Below are 19,858 nucleotides of genomic sequence, written 5' to 3'. Positions count from 1 at the left end.
AGCGGTCATGTGAGAGATGTTAAGCTCACGACCGATCTCTCTGGTACTCAAACGACGATTTTCAAATATAATTTTCTTAATTTCTTCGACGTTTTCGTCGGTCGTAACGATCGATGGTCGTCCGGAGCGAGGCAAATCTTCTACCACTTCACGGCCCTCTTTGAACGTCTTGTACCACTCGTAGGTTTGTGTTTTGGATAAACACGAGTCACCATAGGCTTCCCGCAACATATTTAATGTATTGGCACACGTAATTTTGTTCGCAACGCAAAATTTAATGCAGACATGTGTACCAACATGAAAAAACCAAATTTGAAGTGTCAGGTATTCCCGGGAGAGTTTAAATTATAAATTCCGGGTACTTATTTTACACAATGTACAGCGAGATCGCTGACATGACATTGGAAAAAATACAACATTGGGTTATCAATGCCTCAAAGCTTACATACATACATACATGCATAAATACTTAGATAGTGAGCCTAAATATTCTATTGCAGTTGCGTTGTTGTTAAATTGTGTTGTTTACCTAATTCCACATTAGTCCATATAAGTATGTATGTACATATGTATGTCGAGTGTGAATTGCCTCATTCGCAATCATAACAAAAACTACTGAAGAAAATGCGCGCATGCAATGCTATAGCAAAATGTGTGTATATATTTGAATACAATGTATGTATGTATATACATATACAGTGCACTCGGGAAAACGTCAACACTAGTTTACGTCAACATCCCAAAACGTCAACCCTTAATTTTTTACATTGTCTACTCTAAAACGTCAACCAAACCACAAAGCTCTAAAACATCAACTTTCAATAAATCAAAATTTTGAATTAAGCAACAGTTAAAATACACAGTTTTGATCACACACACACATTTATTTCATGAAATTAGTTCAGAATTCGGGTATTCCCCTTATATTTAAGTACATACATATTTATGTATGTAGAATAGAAAAAAATTGGAAAGGAAAAAACAACAGAAAAAAATAACCGATTTTTTTTAGATGCATAAGTATGTATGTGAAATGTGATCTCTTTTGAAATGCGTTCCTTTAGTTTTAGTTAGGCTGAAAGCCTTTTTTGTTCTTTTTTTGTATTTGTTTATGTTTAGTTTAAGTTTATAGTCAATAAAAACGTTTAAAGCACACTATCAATATGTTTTTTTATTAAAAGTTTCTACATTCATAAACGTCAACAATTTGTTAAACGTCAACACTCGTGGTTTTAATTAGTTGGCGTTTTCCCGAGCGCACTGTATTTCTAATTGGCTGTCAGTCACATCGGATCGTCTATAAATAAGTCAATAATGATTAATCCGAACGGAAGAATTGTAAGCAAAGCAACGTAGCGTTTGCATGTATGAGCCAAATTGCAAAAGCGTGTAAAAGGTGAAAGAAGCAAAGTGTTAATCCTTGCATGCGAACTCATTTCTAAGTATGTATGAATGAGTATTATAAAAATCATAAAAACAACAATAAGTGGTGTGACTAGATGCAGAACCAGCAGCAGCTGTTAACTCGAAGTGATATAAACTAATCTGCCACCAGGGGTATTACTGAAATTTAGCAGCAAATTCTTAAATTTATATGAAGGGGAAAGAAGGTTGGACAGAACGAAACGAAATTTCGTAAAGCAGAATGAGTTTCTCTAAAGTTTCCACAAATACCACCGGCTTTATGTTTGCATGTGTGCATGGACAGACGTCTTCAGATTATATGTATGTATGCGCATATGTGCGCATTGCCAAAACATGAGGTAAAACCCACAAAGATAAGAGAAAAGACAGAGGCGGAGACCGGCGCTGTGCTTCAAAGCGAACATTATAGACTACTAACATGTGTATGGATGTATGTATTTGAAAAATGATTTTGTAAATGTATTTTTTTATTCTGTCTCCTGAACGCAGCCGAGCGTATCTCTAATTGCGTGGCTGTGTGTATGTTATTGTAATGCCAAAGCTGGCAGTTAATTAACTAGCGACTTGAGCATAGATATGCGTATCTTCTTAACCCTTTCATTAAGAGTTAGTCAGAACAGTAAAGCAACACAAAAAAAAAAAACAGAAAAACAATATTAATTTTCTTAGTTTTGCGGAAAACAGGCTAAGAATCTGAAATTACCAACGCTTTAATGAGTGAAAAGGTGAACAAAAGTCACAGTCGGTGTTCGGAAAAAAGGAAAATAAATAAGTAAAAACATCGAGCAAACCAACCGACATTACCCACATTGTTACAAACGCATAAGAAAAGTGAATAAATAATAATAAAGTGGTCACCGAAAAGCAGAAAGGCAGACACCGAGCCGGTCAAGTGGCAAATTCTTCCCACACTCAACCAAACTCAACTCAGCGCCTTTGTTTCGGTGCTGAAATCGCTTCTCGTTTGTTGCACCTGAATAACCGATAACTGGTGCCCTGCAGCACTTGCAGACAACCTCCGCGGCAGCTGCCAGCGTCATGGGCAGCGTTTGGAAGCGTCTGCAGCGTGTCAATAAACGTGCCGCAAAATTTCAATTTACCTCATCGTATCATGAGCTGCGACTGGAGACCACCGCCAAATGGTAAGTTAATCACTTATTAAAAATGTATTTATAGAAAAAATAATGGTACGCATGTAGAATTAATTTTTGTAAAAATTACTTTATTTCAAATTTACTTTTGAATTAGAATACAAACTATTATTTATAAAAAGAGGGTTGTTTAAGTGAAGAATGGAGCTAGAAAACATTATGACAGTTAAGTGTGTTTAAGGCAGTCGCATTCGCGCAAGTGCCTTATTCTTCTTGCTTAAACTAACCTGATAGTTTTGCACGGTTTAAAATATACATATAGAGCTCTAACTAAAAGTTAGCTCGTTCAGAGCTGTTCTATTTGCTTATTTTTTTGGCATATCTTACTTTATTAATGTGGCGGCCGCTGTAGCCGAGTGCGCTTTTGTGTGACTAACATTCGGTTGCATCGGACTCGAAAATTGTGAAAAATCTATTCTGAATTGAAAGTTGAAAATTTTGATGTGTTTTTTTGGAATTTGTTAAATTTTTGTGAATTTTGTACTAAGTTTGTACTTTTATAGAAACATGAAAAAAATAAAATAACTAAATAAAAAAAAATAAAAAATAAATAAAATGATTAAAACCTAGAAGTTCGTCGCGGTATTATTGTTTTGAATGTATAATATCTTACTTTTTTATATACATATACATAGCTTCATATTTTGTAAGTTCTCTATTTTTTCGGATCCGGGCAGTTAAGCATTAAGGTCCTATAATACTTAATTTCACATTTTATGGCAATTTTTGAAATTGAAGCTTGCTGATTACCAACCCCATTTTCGGAATCATTTTATGATTAATTTATTTGAGCACATTCTTCATATACTATACATACATATATACATATAAGAACTAAATTGGCACGTACAGTCTTTGTGCTCCCTCCTCCTCCTATTTATAGTTGAGTCTTGATATTTCTCTACAAATGGAGGGAGATACAGTTTTACGCCGCCTCCGAGCGGCAAATGATTTTTTTTATGAGGGGCATTTTCATGGCAGAAATACACACTATTGTCATTAACAGAGGTTCGAACACGGGCACTACCAAGGGGTAGTCACACTCTAACTCGTGCGGCTACGTCGGCCATCTTCATGTATACGTACATACAGATAAAAATGTGTATTCATACATATATACATATGCCATATTTCATATTTTCTTATATTTGAACTTTTAATCACATTTTGTGCTGGTGACTTTAAAATTCCTTTTTTCTTTATTTCTGTTTATCAATACGAAATTTCCTGTTTATTTGGTCGTTTTTTTTTGTTTTTTTCCAGTTGCGCAAAAAGCAATACACATTGCATTTAACGTTTTTAAACGTGATTTTGAGAAATGTTAAAATCGTAGAAAAACCATTTAAAGAATTTCTGATTTTCTTCCCAGTGCAAAGAGGTGTACCGTTATCACGACGATGATGAAAATGTGCGAAATCGGTTAATAACAAATCACACATAACCTATAACGGTAACTTTCTAAATTAAACAGATGTATGTATATTTGAGTAAATATAAATATAGGCTTGGTAAATATAGAAGGAAGAAGGTTTTTTTAAAAATATTGGAAAGTGGACGGGATTCGCTATCTAATTAGGCATCAACATTTGTGCGTTATGGTGATCAATTAATTTAAGCGCAAGAGTTACCGCATGACTTACAGATTATGTTTGTTTGACCCAGGCATTTGTTAAGCGTCGGGATATTAAAAGGTTCAACTACAGAAAAGAAAACCATCAGCTAATATATCAAAATATAATTTCTGACAAAAGAAATCGATCATGTGAGCTGTTTTATTAAATAGTATATATTTCCAACTATTTTTGAATGGATTCTAGTTTATTTTTGTAAATGTGGTATTGCGGGTTTTGACAATCGGTATTGCTCTTACTAAAGGTTTAAAAAGTGTTTTAGAGATATATGGATCATTGATTTCTTCTGATCACCGTTTTATAAATGCAAGAGCATTTTTCACTTTATTAACCATGACATTAATGTGAAGATTAAAAGTACCACCTCGTTATCATAATCGTTTCCTTTATCTCCCTTTGGAGCATAGGTCCTCAAAATTAACACCTGAGTCTATAAAATTTGATACTTGCTCTATACTACAGTATTTTATAAGAAGCTGTCCAGTCTTGAATAACTTGAAGCGTAGCTACTTGTACTAAAAGTATCAGGCATATTTTTAGCTGCATGAGAACTCTCGATGTCGATAATTATGGTTTGACAGTTGGCAGACTGTGTTGTAATTTTTTGTTCGGTAATGCTTGGCAAGTCATCATGAATCATTTAACGCCAGAACAGCGCTTCCAAATGGGGGAAATTTGCTTAAAAAAAAAAGTCTGTTCGCGAAGTTCATAGAGCACTGACGGCATCATCGGCCCTTATTTCTTTCGGAATGAGGAAGAAGGTTCCGTTACGGTGAATGGCGAGAGCTATGGTGACTGAATTTTTGCTTCCAATCGACGACATTTGGTGCCAACAAGACGGTGCAGCTTGCCATACACCGCATTTAACAATCGATTTATTGCGATATTCAGGCCACTATTGACGCCATACGGCCAGATTTATTGGAAAAAGTAGTCAAAAATTGGACCATGTAACTCATAGCCGCGGTGGATATACAGTGAGGTGCAAAAATGGAACATAAATAACTTAGGTTACGTTTAGTACCATATCTACGCAAACAAGCTTGTTTATTTGATTGCAATTGTACGTGTATTATATAATTAGTGTGTAAGCTTTCAAATGAGCCCATAACGGTTAAAATCTAACAACAAGAACTACTCATTGGAAGAGCTGAAAATAAAAACACAAATGTTCCAATTATGCACCGCTTAGTTATTTATGAAAAAAGTACAAAAAAGAAATTACTTTAATACTTCGTCCAAAGCCCCTTCGATTTTTTTAATGCCTTTATACGGTTTGGCATACTTTCTGTATATTTAGCCACAGTTTGTGGCGGAATGGAGTACCACACATCCTGGACTCGCTCCCAGACCTCATTCATCCCTTTTGGCGGGTTCACATAGTGTGCGAACTTTTGTTTTACGAGATGCCACAAATTCTCAATGGGGTTCATGTCAGGGCTTTGTGCTGGCCACTGCATAACCGAAAATTTTTGGGACTTCAGCCAGCTGGATACCATTTTTGCCGTATGTTTAGGGTCATTGTCTCGTTGAAAAATTACTTTTTCAACAGCAAGGCCGGTTTTTTGGATGGCAGCAGGCAAATTTTCTTGCAAGATCGTCAAGTACTGCTCCTTTTTCATTCGTCCTTCGATTTTGATCAAAGGACCCCCAAACCATTATGTTGCCACCACCATGCTTCACTGTTTATTTCACGCTTGATTTTGTTAACTGCTGGGGATCTTTTGACCAAAACCATGAACAGCCATCCGATTCAAACTGGTAGATGTTTATTTCATCTGACCATATCACCTGTAAAAAACAAAAATATGCATTAAATGATATTAATTATTGAAGCTTTCCTGCTTAGTACCTGCTGCCAATCTGCACTAGTCCAATCGGTGTGTACTTCAGCAAACTTTTTTCTGCTTATCATGTTTTTTTTTGAAAGCAGCGGTTTTTTCTTCTTTTCTGCAGCTTTCAATCCTAATTTGTTTAAATTTCGTCTCGCTGTCCATTTGTTGACTTTGAAATTCATTGTCTGAATGCCTTCTGACGGTATTTTTACGCTACCGCTTGCAACTAGTTTAGCCAAATGCCGGCTTTCCCGCTCGGTCATTTTTTGTGGACGCCCAGGATTTTGTTTAACTTGTAATAAATCATGTTTTTTTTAAGCCTTTGCACTTTGGTGTGACTAACTTTGAATTTTTGGGCACATTTTCGAATAGACAACCCGTCCCGCACAGATTTTACAATATTTTCTTCAAAACTTGGTTTTATAGTTTTATTTATTAATGACTTGACACTTTGACACTTTATGACACCAATTCCAGAAAAAGAACAAAAGAAACCACAGCCAAATTTAAAAAGAACCGTTAAAATTAAGCATTGAACAACAACGAAGTAAGCGGTGCATAATTGGAACATTTGTGTTTTTATTTTCAGCTCTTCCAATGAGTAGTTGTTGTTGTTAGATTTTAACCGTTATGGGCTCATTTGAAAGCTTACACACTAATTATATAATACACGTACAATTGCAATCAAATAAACAAGCTTGTTTGCGTAGATATGGTACTAAACGTAACTTATGTTATTTATGTTCCATTTTTGCACCTTACTGTACATATGCCGGATATCGTATTCAAAAAATAAATGTCATGAAATTATCTACCAAAAATTCAAAAATTCAGATTATAATAATAATAATATACTAGTATGTAACCCCCGAAAATCGGGTGGGGGAAATCGGGAAAAACCCCACGGAAAGTAAACAGCATATGTGACACTTTTATATATTAAAAGTTATGATGATTAGAAAAGTGTATATTTTTATTCATATGTAATATGTAAGAACTTATGCATATAACATTTTTTGTCTCTCTCTCCTCATTTTTTAAAACGTTTTAAAATTTTGAGTTTTGCAAAAAGGATCAAACGCACACAAAATTTTTAAATACATACATACGTTTATATATTGTAGTTCAATTGTACCATATATGAACGAAAACAAAAGTGAATGCTTCTACCAATTATATCCAATATGTGACGTTTCAAACATTTATCACTTACTTACCTGCTCTATTCCTCCACTTAAAGTAGGAACTCTTCTACGAACTCTTCTTCGTCGTCCTCTAGGCATATTTTAAAATTAAATATGGGTGTACTTTTTTCTTAAAATAAATTCTATTTTGCGTCTGTCCAAAACTCTTTCTAATTTGCACTGTTACCGTTGTTTTAAGTGAATTGACAAATTTCAAGTCAATTGTCAATTCATACCGATTATTGCCATTACAACAAAATTTTGAAAAAAATTCGCAGCACCCGTTGGAACTATGTTCATGAATACATATTTATTAGTAAAGAGAACAAAACAAAACAATTAAAGATTTATTTGCCCATACAATGCTGTGTTCATTAGAAAGAGAGCTAAACAAAGCAAACGTACTCATATATATGCGTATATTTGTGTGTCATCTCGCTTTGCATAGACATTGCTGTTATCAATATGAAAATTTTGATAACTTTACACGCAAATATTTCATGAACAAAGTAACCAATTTTAATTTTTTACAATTTTCCGGAAATATGCCCATCAAAACCTTTCTTTTGATACATATTTCATATCTATACATATTGTAGTTTAGTCAGAATAAGCGCCATGTTTTAAAATAATACTATAGAAGATAAATAAATGTCATGAAATTATCTACAAAAAATTCAAAAATTCAGATTATAATATATGTATATTCAATTCTCAAGCTATTGGAAAAAACACGAGATGTGCGTCAACAATAAATACCTACTGTTCCAAGAACCGTTACTTGCTTTCACGCCCTGTGCAGCTTTCCCTTTTTCATAACTTCTATGTATTTTCCTTCGCCATACGCTTGCTTATACAATCACTCGAAAGTAATTTTACCAAAAATTATGTCAACAATTTACGAATAGTATTCACGCATCGCCGAAATCAAATTTATGTCAAATATCCATTTTAATTTGAAGCTTACAGTTTATAGTCACTAATTTGCGACATTTTTAACCATCAATAAAAGCTTCAGCTCACTAAATAGCTTACACTATTCTACTAACACGCATATAGTGTCTGCACGTATACATACAAACGCACACTTGTACCCAATGCGTACACTTCTTTTGTATACCCTGCATTCAAACGCATCAGTTCTAAACCGCCTTACTATCCGTTTTCTTTGCAGCTGAAGTAGTTCGTGTTCTATTTCTTCCCAATGCTAGGCTACTAGTAGACTCAACTAGCGATGATCTATGTAAAGTCAATTGCCACTTATACATCAACATTATACCAGTTGATGCTTAGTTCACATTGGCCGAAAAGTAGCAGATGATGGAGTTCATCAACATTTATAGTTGTCTAATCACCATTGGGTGCGTTTGAAACATTCTTATATACAGTAATAGAAAAATATTGCTCTAATTTGCCATTCCCCCACTGGTACAATTCTAGACACTTTCGAACTAGTATGACTTGTTCCAACAAATACCAGTTCGTGAACTGGAAAGCCTGCTGAGTAGTTTGGCTTTTCACCACAGGTAATAACAAACGAATGTATGTATATGTGTTTGTGTGTATACTTAAGTAAGTATGTACTTTGTACTGTGATTATTCAAACACTTAACGAATATTGCAATTGATTGCCACATAATATTCTCGCCACAAACCGCATAGACAATTTGAGTAACTCATTTATTTACATATGTATCCGCTGCGATTAAAAAACGGTGTTAATATACATATATCACAAGTATTAGCATAAAAATCGAGTCACTTTGGCAGACAGGCAGATAGTACGAATGTGTGGAACGACTTGTTACCGATTTGGTTTCTGAAAGGTGAAAAGAACGGAAGTGGCTGAGTATGTAAATTTGTTGAACGTTCGCTAGTAAAAAAAAAAAAAACAAACATAATAAAAATTAGCATACAATTTTTTGTGCTAAAAAATTAAAGCAATTGCACTGAAAAAATCGTGCAAGGCGTAAAAAATTTAATTGCTATAAAGAAAATGCGGAAATTGATATTTTTTATTCAATATTTCAATATTATATTATATTAATGTAATATTATATTAATTTTTTTGGATTCGTTTAAAATTTTTCGAAAATCTTGGATTTGCGGAATTTTAAAAAAATCTAAAAATAAACGATTATAGGTAGCGTGTCAACATAAAGATCACATTTGTTTACTTATGGAGGTAAATAACATACGTACATCGGCAGCACATAAACAGCTATTGAAACCACAATGATTTGCTAACTGTAAATATGATATCTTTAACTACTTGGTTAAAACTTTTTTAAAGACAATAATTTATAGATTTTATACTATATACTTAAATATGTAGTATGTGGAAATGTAGTTAGTCGCGAAATTGCAAAAATCTTAGTTGTTGTGCATGCAGAGAAAAATTCGGTTTCTTCAACGTTGAAGTTTTTAGTGTTTCAAATTAATTGATTATAAAGATTTGTCCAAAGTGTTATTTTTGGTTGAACTGCAAAAGTTGAGTAAATGTCACTTGTTCGCCTTCATTCTATCTTTAAAAAATATTTTAAAGTTGAGCTAACTCTCTATTGCAAAAAAATAGTTTTTATTTTTGCGGCAAAAGGCTCCTTATGTGATAACTCACATTTCACGATAAGGCGCGCCTACTCAAGGGCTAATATAAATGATTAGGGCGACTTTAAAATTATGCACTACTCACTAAAAGGTATCGACACGCTCCTTGAACATCAACGTTGTTTTTAGCCTTAGTTGCATCTTGTAGGCGCTATAGTTAACCGATAGTACCGATATAAACTCGAAAGAATTCAAAAAGATAAAACTGGTAGTGCACCACGTCCCCACGTCCCCACGAGAATATCAGTTGGTATTGCTGTTGCTCGGATGGCGCTGGAGCTGGAAGCTCAATGGTATACTTCAGTGCAGGGTCATTGCTGCGTCAGAGAAAAGAATAAGACCTTTTTTAATCTTATAGTTATCGATTAAATTCAACGGCTACACACCAGTACAACAGAAAATCCGATTTCTCTGCGTGTAACCGCTCTACATTAGCTATGCGCCGCGGTCAATTGTCGGGCAGATGTTCGAGTGTGGCGGCCCCATTACGAGTTCATATGTGAGAACGTTACTCTGTGCAGATGGGCGTGTGTGCGTGCAACTGTTAAAATTCGCATATGTTGTGTGTCTATTTGTATGTCTGTCAGCTTACCGTTCCAAATCATTTGTATATTCACTCGTTTTTATTTGGTTTTGTTTTTCGCCGTTTCTTCCATGCACCTCTAACTACCTTTTCTATTCATTTTAGTACGTTCTTTCTGCTTCAATTATTTGCCCACCATTACAGTTCTGTTCACCTTCGACTCTAAGCTAGACTTATCTTTGTTGCTGTGCCGCACTTCAAAAAGGTAGCACAACTCGAACTAAACAAAAAGGTGTGAATCTACGTACATACATACATATGTAGGTACATCTAAGCGTACATCTGAATGTGTGATTGCATGCTCTTAGTAGATGTCTAGGCGTTAGAGCGGTTGGACCAACAACGCACAGTGAGTAGTTTTTGTTTTAACTCTGCGAAAGATTTTTTTTCAGTTTTGATTTGTAGTTTGATTGCCACACATCATAAAGCGCACATAGTCATAAAATTTATATGTAATAATGCATACATACATAAATACATATAATGCTGAACCAGTGCTTTGACTGATCTGACTCAATAATGAATCGGCATTCATTGCCTGTATTCACCAATCATAAATTTTCCGCACTATTTGTGATTTATTGTATTATTGTTGTTGCCTTTGGGGCAAAAAAAAACAGTTCCCTAGGTGGTATTCTATTGATAATTTTTACATATACGTAAGTACATATATAGTATATATATCACTACATATTATAAAACAAAGTCGCTTTTTCTGTCCCTATGTCCCCTTATACGCTTAAATCTTTAAAACTACGCAACGGATTTTGATGCGGTTTTTTTTTAAGATAGATTGATTGAAGAGGAAGGTTTATATCTATATAATGTGAAGAAATATATAAAGGGGGCGTGGCAATCGGTCAAAATGTGGCAAAAAACATAATTTTTTTGTTTTCACGGCCATAAATCATAAACGAATGAACCAATTAAAATGAAACTTTCTTGAAGTTTAACTTTGAAATATTTACTTTCGTTCTGCATCAAAAAAAATAATTGATTTATTTGTTATTTAACCGAAATTGTTTAAACAAAAGCAGCTCTTTTTCCAAAAAAAGCTGTTTGTGTGTGTGTTCGCTGTCAACCACACCTCATTAATGTTGAATTACATCGTATGGTGACGTATGTATGTAAGTATTTACGAATCGCTCGCATTATTTCATTTCGGACATATGTACATACATATGTATCTATGTATGTACTGAATTCCATGTAATTATATGTACATACAATTTTACAGCGAAATAAAACGCTATTTTCAGGTTCTATATTAGTAAATCGCACATAATTAAAATACAGTTTTTGAATAGTTTTTATTGATTCGGAGCGCGTTTAGTTTGCTATCAATTCCATACAATAACATTTTTTGTCATTTACTTTTTACGACAACTAATAGCTTATTTTCGAAGCGATTTCAACAAATGGGTACAACATTAATCCTTATCCAATTAAATACCTTAAATACATTGTTGTTTTCATATAGATCTATGTATATGGCTCTTTACAGCATATGATTAAAAACAATATTTTTCAAGATATTACAACAGTAATTAGTAATTGAGATCTACCGGAAACATTGCGTTAGCTGTTGCGTCATCCGGCATTGCCGCTACTCTTTTGGAAAGAGTCTTTTGGAAAGAGGCCGAACCACACACTCTACAATGAAGCACCCGCTGAAAATCGCCACCGATGATGATAACAGCGTCTGTAGTGTTTCTAGACAGAGCAATACAGGAAAATTGATGCGTGACTGCTCATTAATAGTCTGGGACGAAGCTATCATGTCAAACAAGACGTCTGTGGAAGCACTGGATAGGACAATGCGCGATTTGCGCAACAAAAATGCACCTATGGGTGGATGTACAATTCTGTTCTCAGGAGATTTCCGTCAAATCCTACCAGTTGTGACTCGAGGAACACGTGCTGACGAAATAAATGCTTCGCTAAAAAGATCCCACCTTTAGTCGTATGTCAATAAATTAGAGCTTAAAACTATATTAATATGAGGATTTCGTCATCTTTACGTGAGAACAGGCTATTTCCAGAGATGCTGCTAAAAGTTGGCAATGGAGAATTAACACAAAGTGAGGGAAGGATTAACCTAGAAAACCTTTGTGTTTTGATAGACAACATCCAAGAGTTAGTCAACAATGTCTATCCAGACATTGATAACATAAGTTATAAGACAATATCTTGGTTTAAAGAAAGAGCTATTCTGTCACCAACTAACGAACAAGTAGATAAAGTAAATAACTTGATTATTTCAAAGATTGATGCGCCGACGAAAATATACTACTCGGTCGATACTGTTCTCGATTTGGAAGAAGCTGTTCAATTTCCTACAGAATTTCTAAATTCTTTGAAACCGTCTGGACTCCCTCCTCACAAAATGGAGCTGAAAATAGGTTGTCCTGTTATTTTATTAAGAAACCTAAGTCCACCTAAACTTTGCAATGGCACGCGTTTGATGGTAAAATCACTGAAAACTTTCATAATAGAGTGCACAATACTCACAGGATGTGGTACCGGAGAAGATGTATTGATTCCCCGAATCCCTCTGATACCATCGGATCTACCATTCCAATTTAAACGCTTACAATTTCCGGTAAAGACATCTTTTGCAATGACCATTAATAAATCTCAGGGTCAAACCTTCAACGTTGCAGGCTTAGATTTGAGTGTTGACTGTTTTTCACATGGCCAACTGTATGTCGCTCTTTCAAGAGTAACCTCTAGAGAAAACATGTTTGTATTGTCTAATGACAAGAAGGCTATGAACGTTGTATATAAAGACATTCTGTAATATAGTAATTGTTGTAAAAATAAAATAAATACATATGTAAAAATGCAAAAAGTTAATATGCAAAAATGTAGGGTATGAATTTAGATATCCCAAGGATAGCAGGAAATCTTCATGCTATAAAGAAAGGAGAATTGTTTTACTCCAAATTTAACGCGTGCGGGCCACGGGCAATAATGAATAAGCCAAAACTACTGGATCGATTTTAATCATTTTTTCAGTGAGTGACATAGGGTATATATTTTATACCCGTGCGAAGCTGGGCGGGTTGCTGGTATTATAATATATACATACATATAGGTATGTGTACCGGTTTCTGTTGGTTGAAGTTATTGAAGGGCAAATGCGTGTTGGTTTAAATGTTTCTGTAATTTTCCTTGTTTTTTGCAAATTAAATTTATTTTTATTAATACAAATGTAGAGATATTTCCTAGGACTAATTTCTTTATGTCTAGATAAAGTTCCAAAGAGCATAGTTATTTTGCAGATAAGAATTGGTTAAAAAATTCCGAATTCACAATCGACTAAATTCCTAGCAGATGACAATTTTGGGACAAAAATTAGAAACGTGGTAGCGCCTAGAAGTCATCATTTGTTTTCAATTATCTGGCTGATAAAGTGGCTGATAGCGTATGGTGGGGTTAAGAGGGAGGCTAAGATATTTAAACGTTTTTGGTTTTCTTAAGTTGTTTTTTTTATGAATGCATAATATCGCAGGCTGCCGTGGCCGAATGGGTTGGTGCGTGATTACTATTCGGAATTCAGAGAGAGAACGTCAGTTCGAATCTCGGTGAAAGATCAAAAAATTAAGAAAAGGTTTTTTCTAATACCGGTCGCCCCTCGGCAAGCAATGGCTAAACTCCGAGGGTATTTCTGCCATGAAAAAGCTCCTCATAAAAAATATCTGCCGTTCGGAGTCGGCTTGAATCTGTAGGTCCTTCCATTTGTGGAACAACATCAAGACGCACACCACAAATAGAGGAGGAGCTCGGCCAAACACCCAAAAAGGGTGTACGCGCCAATTATATATATACGCGCCAAACATATATATATAATATCGCAGGAATTTTGGGTAAAAATTCAAGAAACGACGCTTCAAGTCTGGTTTCTGTACCTACTCGACTTTGAAGAATTTTTCTGAAACTTGTTACTTACAGTACTTATTTAAGCTACCCATGGATTTATGTTTTTGTAGTAATTATAAAATTTATTAATTATTAAATTAACAAAATTAATTTCATAATTAATAATTATTAAATATTCAATGAATAAATCATAATTTAAAAAAATATAAAAAAGGTTAAATTTTCTCAAAAATAATATTACTTCTGTTCTTTTTTTGTGCAAATTTTTCAACATGTAGCGAAATTTTGTACTTGAGCGTATTTTCAATGTCAAAGAAAACAGCAACAATTACGCGTTCTATTGTGGCAATTTTAAAAACACAAGAAGAAATGCGCAGCGAGGTATATTCGTTGGAAAAAACATTTGAAATATATTATTTTTATGAAAATGAAACCAAAACAAAAATATAAGATAAAAGGTGAACAAGAGCAAGAAAAATAAAATACTACTGCTCTTGTATTTTTGTTTTTATTTTCTATTATGTATTTACAGTTTTTATATTGTTTTTTCTTTTTGTGTTTGCTCATGACATTATCTTAATGCAAATTTAATTGGTTTTCTGCTTTCATGGTAAGCCAATTTTTCTGTCGACATTGAAAAATGTAAACAGGCTCGTGCAAATCAGACAAATAAACCAACCAAGTAAAATCTAAATGCAAATTAATAGAAAAATCTATATTAATAAGGCCCATGTTACACCCAATCTAGAATCTGCTGTTCGCTGCATGTATCAATAAATCACTAATATTTTCGTATTTTGATTTCAATAATTCAGTTTCCATTCCGTTCTTTGCTTTGATGTTTTGTGAACATCTTCTCTTCAAGTCAAATTGATGCGCCATATAAAACTGAACTACTTTTACTCTGCTGATGTCATGCGATCCACTTTTTATTTGCCGCTTTTTATTTACTGGCCACCTGTCGTTGTCCTTTTTCATTACTCTCGCTCTAATATGATCGCAGTCCGCTCGAAGTTTCTTTCTCACCGCGCTTAGTCTGTTAATTTATTTACTTTTATTTGTAATTTTTGTGTCAATAATAAATAATTTTATACACCTACATTGCTGTTGTATAAGTAGTGTCAATGTAATAATGTGTATGACTTTTGCCTAGCACTGTGCAACAGAAGAGAAGCCTTCCTTTTGATGGACATTCTAAGGCTCATAGGCTTCTCCCTCGATTGGAAGCAATAATGACCCCCAATGGGAATTTTGCTTTTTTATCGAATGAAATGTGAAACAGGTCCTTGGCAAAAGTTAGAGCCACCGTATGGGAATATGTGGGGGTAAAATGTGACGGCAAGGGGATAAGGATCGGAGAGTAGGTAACGCACCACTTACATACTTTCCGATCTTGGAAGTAATGGAAATATTCTTTTTTATATAAGGTAGCAAAATGAATCAACCCATTTTGTTTTTGTGCAACTTTTAAACTAAGTAAAAAAAATTTTTTAATTATTTTGGATGGTTTGCATCTTTATTTTGACCTTTATGCGCTCCATTCCTTGTTTGTTTGTATACTGCAGCTGTATAGTTCAAAAGTGTCAAATATGTTTCGCGTCCATTTGCAAAAATTATACATACATACATATTTTTATTATTATTAAAGCATGACTTAGGAAATTCAATTTTTAAGTTTGCGTATATTACTACTATTTTCCTGTAAGAACAAAGACGGCGATCTGGTGACTGACTTACAGAGCAACCTTAAATTATGGAGGGAACACATCTCGAACCTGTTAAACAGTGACAGTTGCGCATGTCATAGAGAATGTGAAGATCCCGATACCCCAATCGTTGACGACGGAATTATCGTTCCGTTACCCGACCATGACGAGGTGAGAATAGCAATATCACGGCTAAAGAACAAGAAAGCCGCGGGCGCCGATGGACTGCCGGCTGAGCTATTCAAACATGGCGGCGAGGAGCTGGTAAGGTGCATGCATCAGCTCCTATGCAAAATATGGTCGGATGAAAGCATGCCTGCCGATTGGAATTTAAGTGTGCTCTGCCCAATCCATAAGAAGGGCGATCCTGCAATTTGTGCCAATTTCCGCGGGATTAGTCTTCTAAATATCGCCTATAAGGTTCTAGCGAGCGTATTGTGTGAAAGGCTGAAGCCCACCGTCAACCAACTGATTGGACCTTATCAGTGTGGCTTCAGACCTGGAAAGTCTACCATCGACCAAATATTCACAATACGCCAAATATTGGAAAAGACCCATGAAAGGAGAATCGACACACACCATCTTTTCGTCGACTTCAAAAGCTGCATTCGACAGTACGGAAAGGAGTTACCTGTATGCCGCTATGTCTGAATTTGGTATCCCCCCAAAACTAATACGGCTATGTAAGATGACGTTGCTCAACACCAGCAGCGCCGTCAGAATTGGGAAGGACCTCTCCGAGCCGTTTGATACCAAACGAGGTTTCAGACAGGGTGACTCGCTGTCGTGTGACTTCTTTAACCTGATGTTGGAGAGCATCGTACGAGCTGCAGAACTTAATCGCTCAGGCACAATATTTTATAAGAGCGTACAATTGTTGGCATATGCCGATGATATTGACATCATCGGCCTTAACAACCGCGCTGTTAGTTCTGCCTTCTCCAAACTGGATAAAGAGGCAAAGCGAATGGGTTTGGTGGTGAACGAGGACAAAACGCAGTACCTCCTGTCTTCAAACAAACAGTCGGCGCACTCGCGTATCGGCACCCACGTCACTGTAGACAGTTATAATTTCGAGGTTGTAAAAGACTTCGTTTATTTAGGAACCAGCATTAACACCGATAACAATGTCAGCCTTGAAATCCAACGTAGAATCTCTCTTGCCAACAAGTGCTACTTTGGACTAAGTAGGCAACTGAGCAGTAAAGTCCTCTCTCGACGAACAAAACTAACACTCTACAAGACTCTCATCATGCCCGTCCTAACGTATGGCGCAGAAGCTTGGACTCGTAGATTCTGCGTAAGATTTTTGGACCTTTGCACGTTGGCAACGGCGAATATCGCAGGCGATAGAACGATGAGCTGTATGAGCTTTACGGCGACATAGACATAGCGCAGCGAATAAAGATCCAGCGGCTTCGTTGGCTGGGTCATGTCGTCCGAATGGATACAAACGCTCCGGCTTTGAAAGTATTCGATGCGGTACCAGCTGGTGGTAGCAGAGGAAGAGGAAGGCCTCCTCAGCGTTGGAAAGATCAGGCGGAGAAGGACTTGGCTTCACTTGGTGTGTCCAATTGGCGCCGGTTAGCGCGAGAAAGAAACGACTGGCGCGCTTTGTCGAGCTCGGCCAAAATCGCGTAAGCGGTTATCGCGCCAATTAAGAAGAAGATATTACTACTACAGTGCGTTAAACAACTATAGCACGGGAACTTTTTGACAAGTTTTGGAAATTTATTTGTTTTTCATTTAATTTCATTAATTTCTTTGTTTTGAAAATATATTTTATACTCCTACAAAGACCATATATGTATATCAAATTTTGAAACTCTGCAAATTAAAAAATAATTCGACAAATTTTCATCGAAATTTCAAATTTTTTAATCAGAATTTTTAGGAAAATTTTGAGTGTACAGCATTATAGTCATTGAATTTTAGAATAATCAAGTAGAAGTTCGAAATATTATTAAAAATATTTCGGAAAAATTTAAGATTTACGCATTAATTTGAAAATACCCTCAAAAATTGATTGTTTTTAATAAGTGGGATGAGATTTTAAAAATACTTTTTCCAAGAAATAACCTCAAATAGTTGAACAGCTTAAACTTAAAAGGTGTGCATAAAAATATTTAAAATTTTTATCTCCCATATAACGCATTTTTATATTTGAAAAAAAAAAGAAAAAACTGCGCAAGACGTTTATCGGAAAAAATGATCAGAAATTATTGCGAATTCCGCGCCGCCTCACGCTTGCACTTCATTGTACCGAAAATTGAGGTCGCTATAAAACTGCGGCCGCCGTAGCCGAATGGGTTGGTGCGTGACTACCATTCGGAATTCACAGAGAGAACGTTGGTTCGAATCTCGGTGAAACACCAAAATTAAGAAAAACATTTTTCTAACAGCGGTCACCTCTTGCCAGGCAATTGCAAACCTCCGAGTGTATTTCTGCCATGAAAAAGCTCCTCATAAAAATATCACAAATAGGAGGAGAAGGTCGGCCAAACACCCAGAACGGGTGTACGCGCCAATTATATTATACTAGCAACCCGCCCAGCTTCGCACGGGTATAAAATATATACCCTATGTCACTCACTGAAAAAATGATTAAAATCGATCCAGTAGTTTTGGCTTATTCATTATTGCCCGTGGCCCGCACGCGTTAAATTTGGAGTAAAACAATTCTCCTTTCTTTATAGCATGAAGATTTCCTGCTATCTTTGGGATATCTAAATTCATACCCTACATTTTTGCATATTAACTTTTTGCATTTTTACATATGTATTTATTTTATTTTTACAACAATTACTATATTACAGAATGTCTTTATATACAACGTTCATAGCCTTCTTGTCATTAGACAATACAAACATGTTTTCTCTAGAGGTTACTCTTGAAAGAGCGACATACACTTGGCCATGTGAAAAACAGTCAACACTCAAATCTAAGCCTGCAACGTTGAAGGTTTGACCCTGAGATTTATTAATGGTCATTGCAAAAGATGTCTTTACCGGAAATTGTAAGCGTTTAAATTGGAATGGTAGATCCGATGGTATCAGAGGGATTCGGGGAATCAATACATCTTCTCCGGTACCACATCCTGTGAGTATTGTGCACTCTATTATGAAAGTTTTCAGTGATTTTACCATCAAACGCGTGCCATTGCAAAGTTTAGGTGGACTTAGGTTTCTTAATAAAATAACAGGACAACCTATTTTCAGCTCCATTTTGTGAGGAGGGAGTCCAGACGGTTTCAAAGAATTTAGAAATTCTGTAGGAAATTGAACAGCTTCTTCCAAATCGAGAACAGTATCGACCGAGTAGTATATTTTCGTCGGCGCATCAATCTTTGAAATAATCAAGTTATTTACTTTATCTACTTGTTCGTTAGTTGGTGACAGAATAGCTCTTTCTTTAAACCAAGATATTGTCTTATAACTTATGTTATCAATGTCTGGATAGACATTGTTGACTAACTCTTGGATGTTGTCTATCAAAACACAAAGGTTTTCTAGGTTAATCCTTCCCTCACTCTGTGTTAATTCTCCATTGCCAACTTTTAGCAGCATCTCTGGAAATAGCCTGTTCTCACGTAAAGATGACGAAATCCTCATATTAATATAGTTTTAAGCTCTAATTTATTGACATACGACTAAAGGTGGGATCTGTTTAGCGAAGCATTTATTTCGTCAGCACGTGTTCCTCGAGTCACAACTGGTAGGATTTGACGGAAATCTCCTGAGAACAGAATTGTACATCCACCCATAGGTGCATTTTTGTTGCGCAAATCGCGCATTGTCCTATCCAGTGCTTCCACAGACGTCTTGTTTGACATGATAGCTTCGTCCCAGACTATT

The 19,858-nt window shown here is 35.5% G+C and overlaps 1 protein-coding gene across 15 annotated transcripts in view; it reads left to right on the top strand.

Moving 5' to 3' along the window:
- LOC128868022 (EH domain-binding protein 1) overlaps positions 1-19,858 on the top strand; it is a 91,374-nt gene that overhangs the window by 7,793 nt on the left and 63,723 nt on the right. For 11 of the 15 annotated variants that reach the window (XR_008455048.1, XM_054109734.1, XM_054109731.1 and 8 more), the window contains one exon: positions 2,110-2,567. Coding sequence is in view for 14 of the 15 variants with exons in the window: in XM_054109734.1 (XP_053965709.1) it covers positions 2,464-2,567 (104 nt within the window). In the remaining variant the exon portion in view is untranslated. Of the gene's footprint in view, positions 1-2,094; positions 2,568-19,858 lie in introns of all 15 variants that reach the window. The other 4 variants (XM_054109735.1, XM_054109732.1, XM_054109728.1 and 1 more) reach the window with 1 other exon arrangement.

The sequence above is a fragment of the Anastrepha ludens genome, chromosome 6 (assembly GCF_028408465.1).
Source record: "Anastrepha ludens isolate Willacy chromosome 6, idAnaLude1.1, whole genome shotgun sequence".
In the NCBI taxonomy this organism is placed as follows: Eukaryota; Metazoa; Arthropoda; class Insecta; order Diptera; family Tephritidae; genus Anastrepha; species Anastrepha ludens.
Note: the sequence above shows the minus strand (reverse complement) of the source record. Positions and strands in the feature narration are given on the sequence as shown.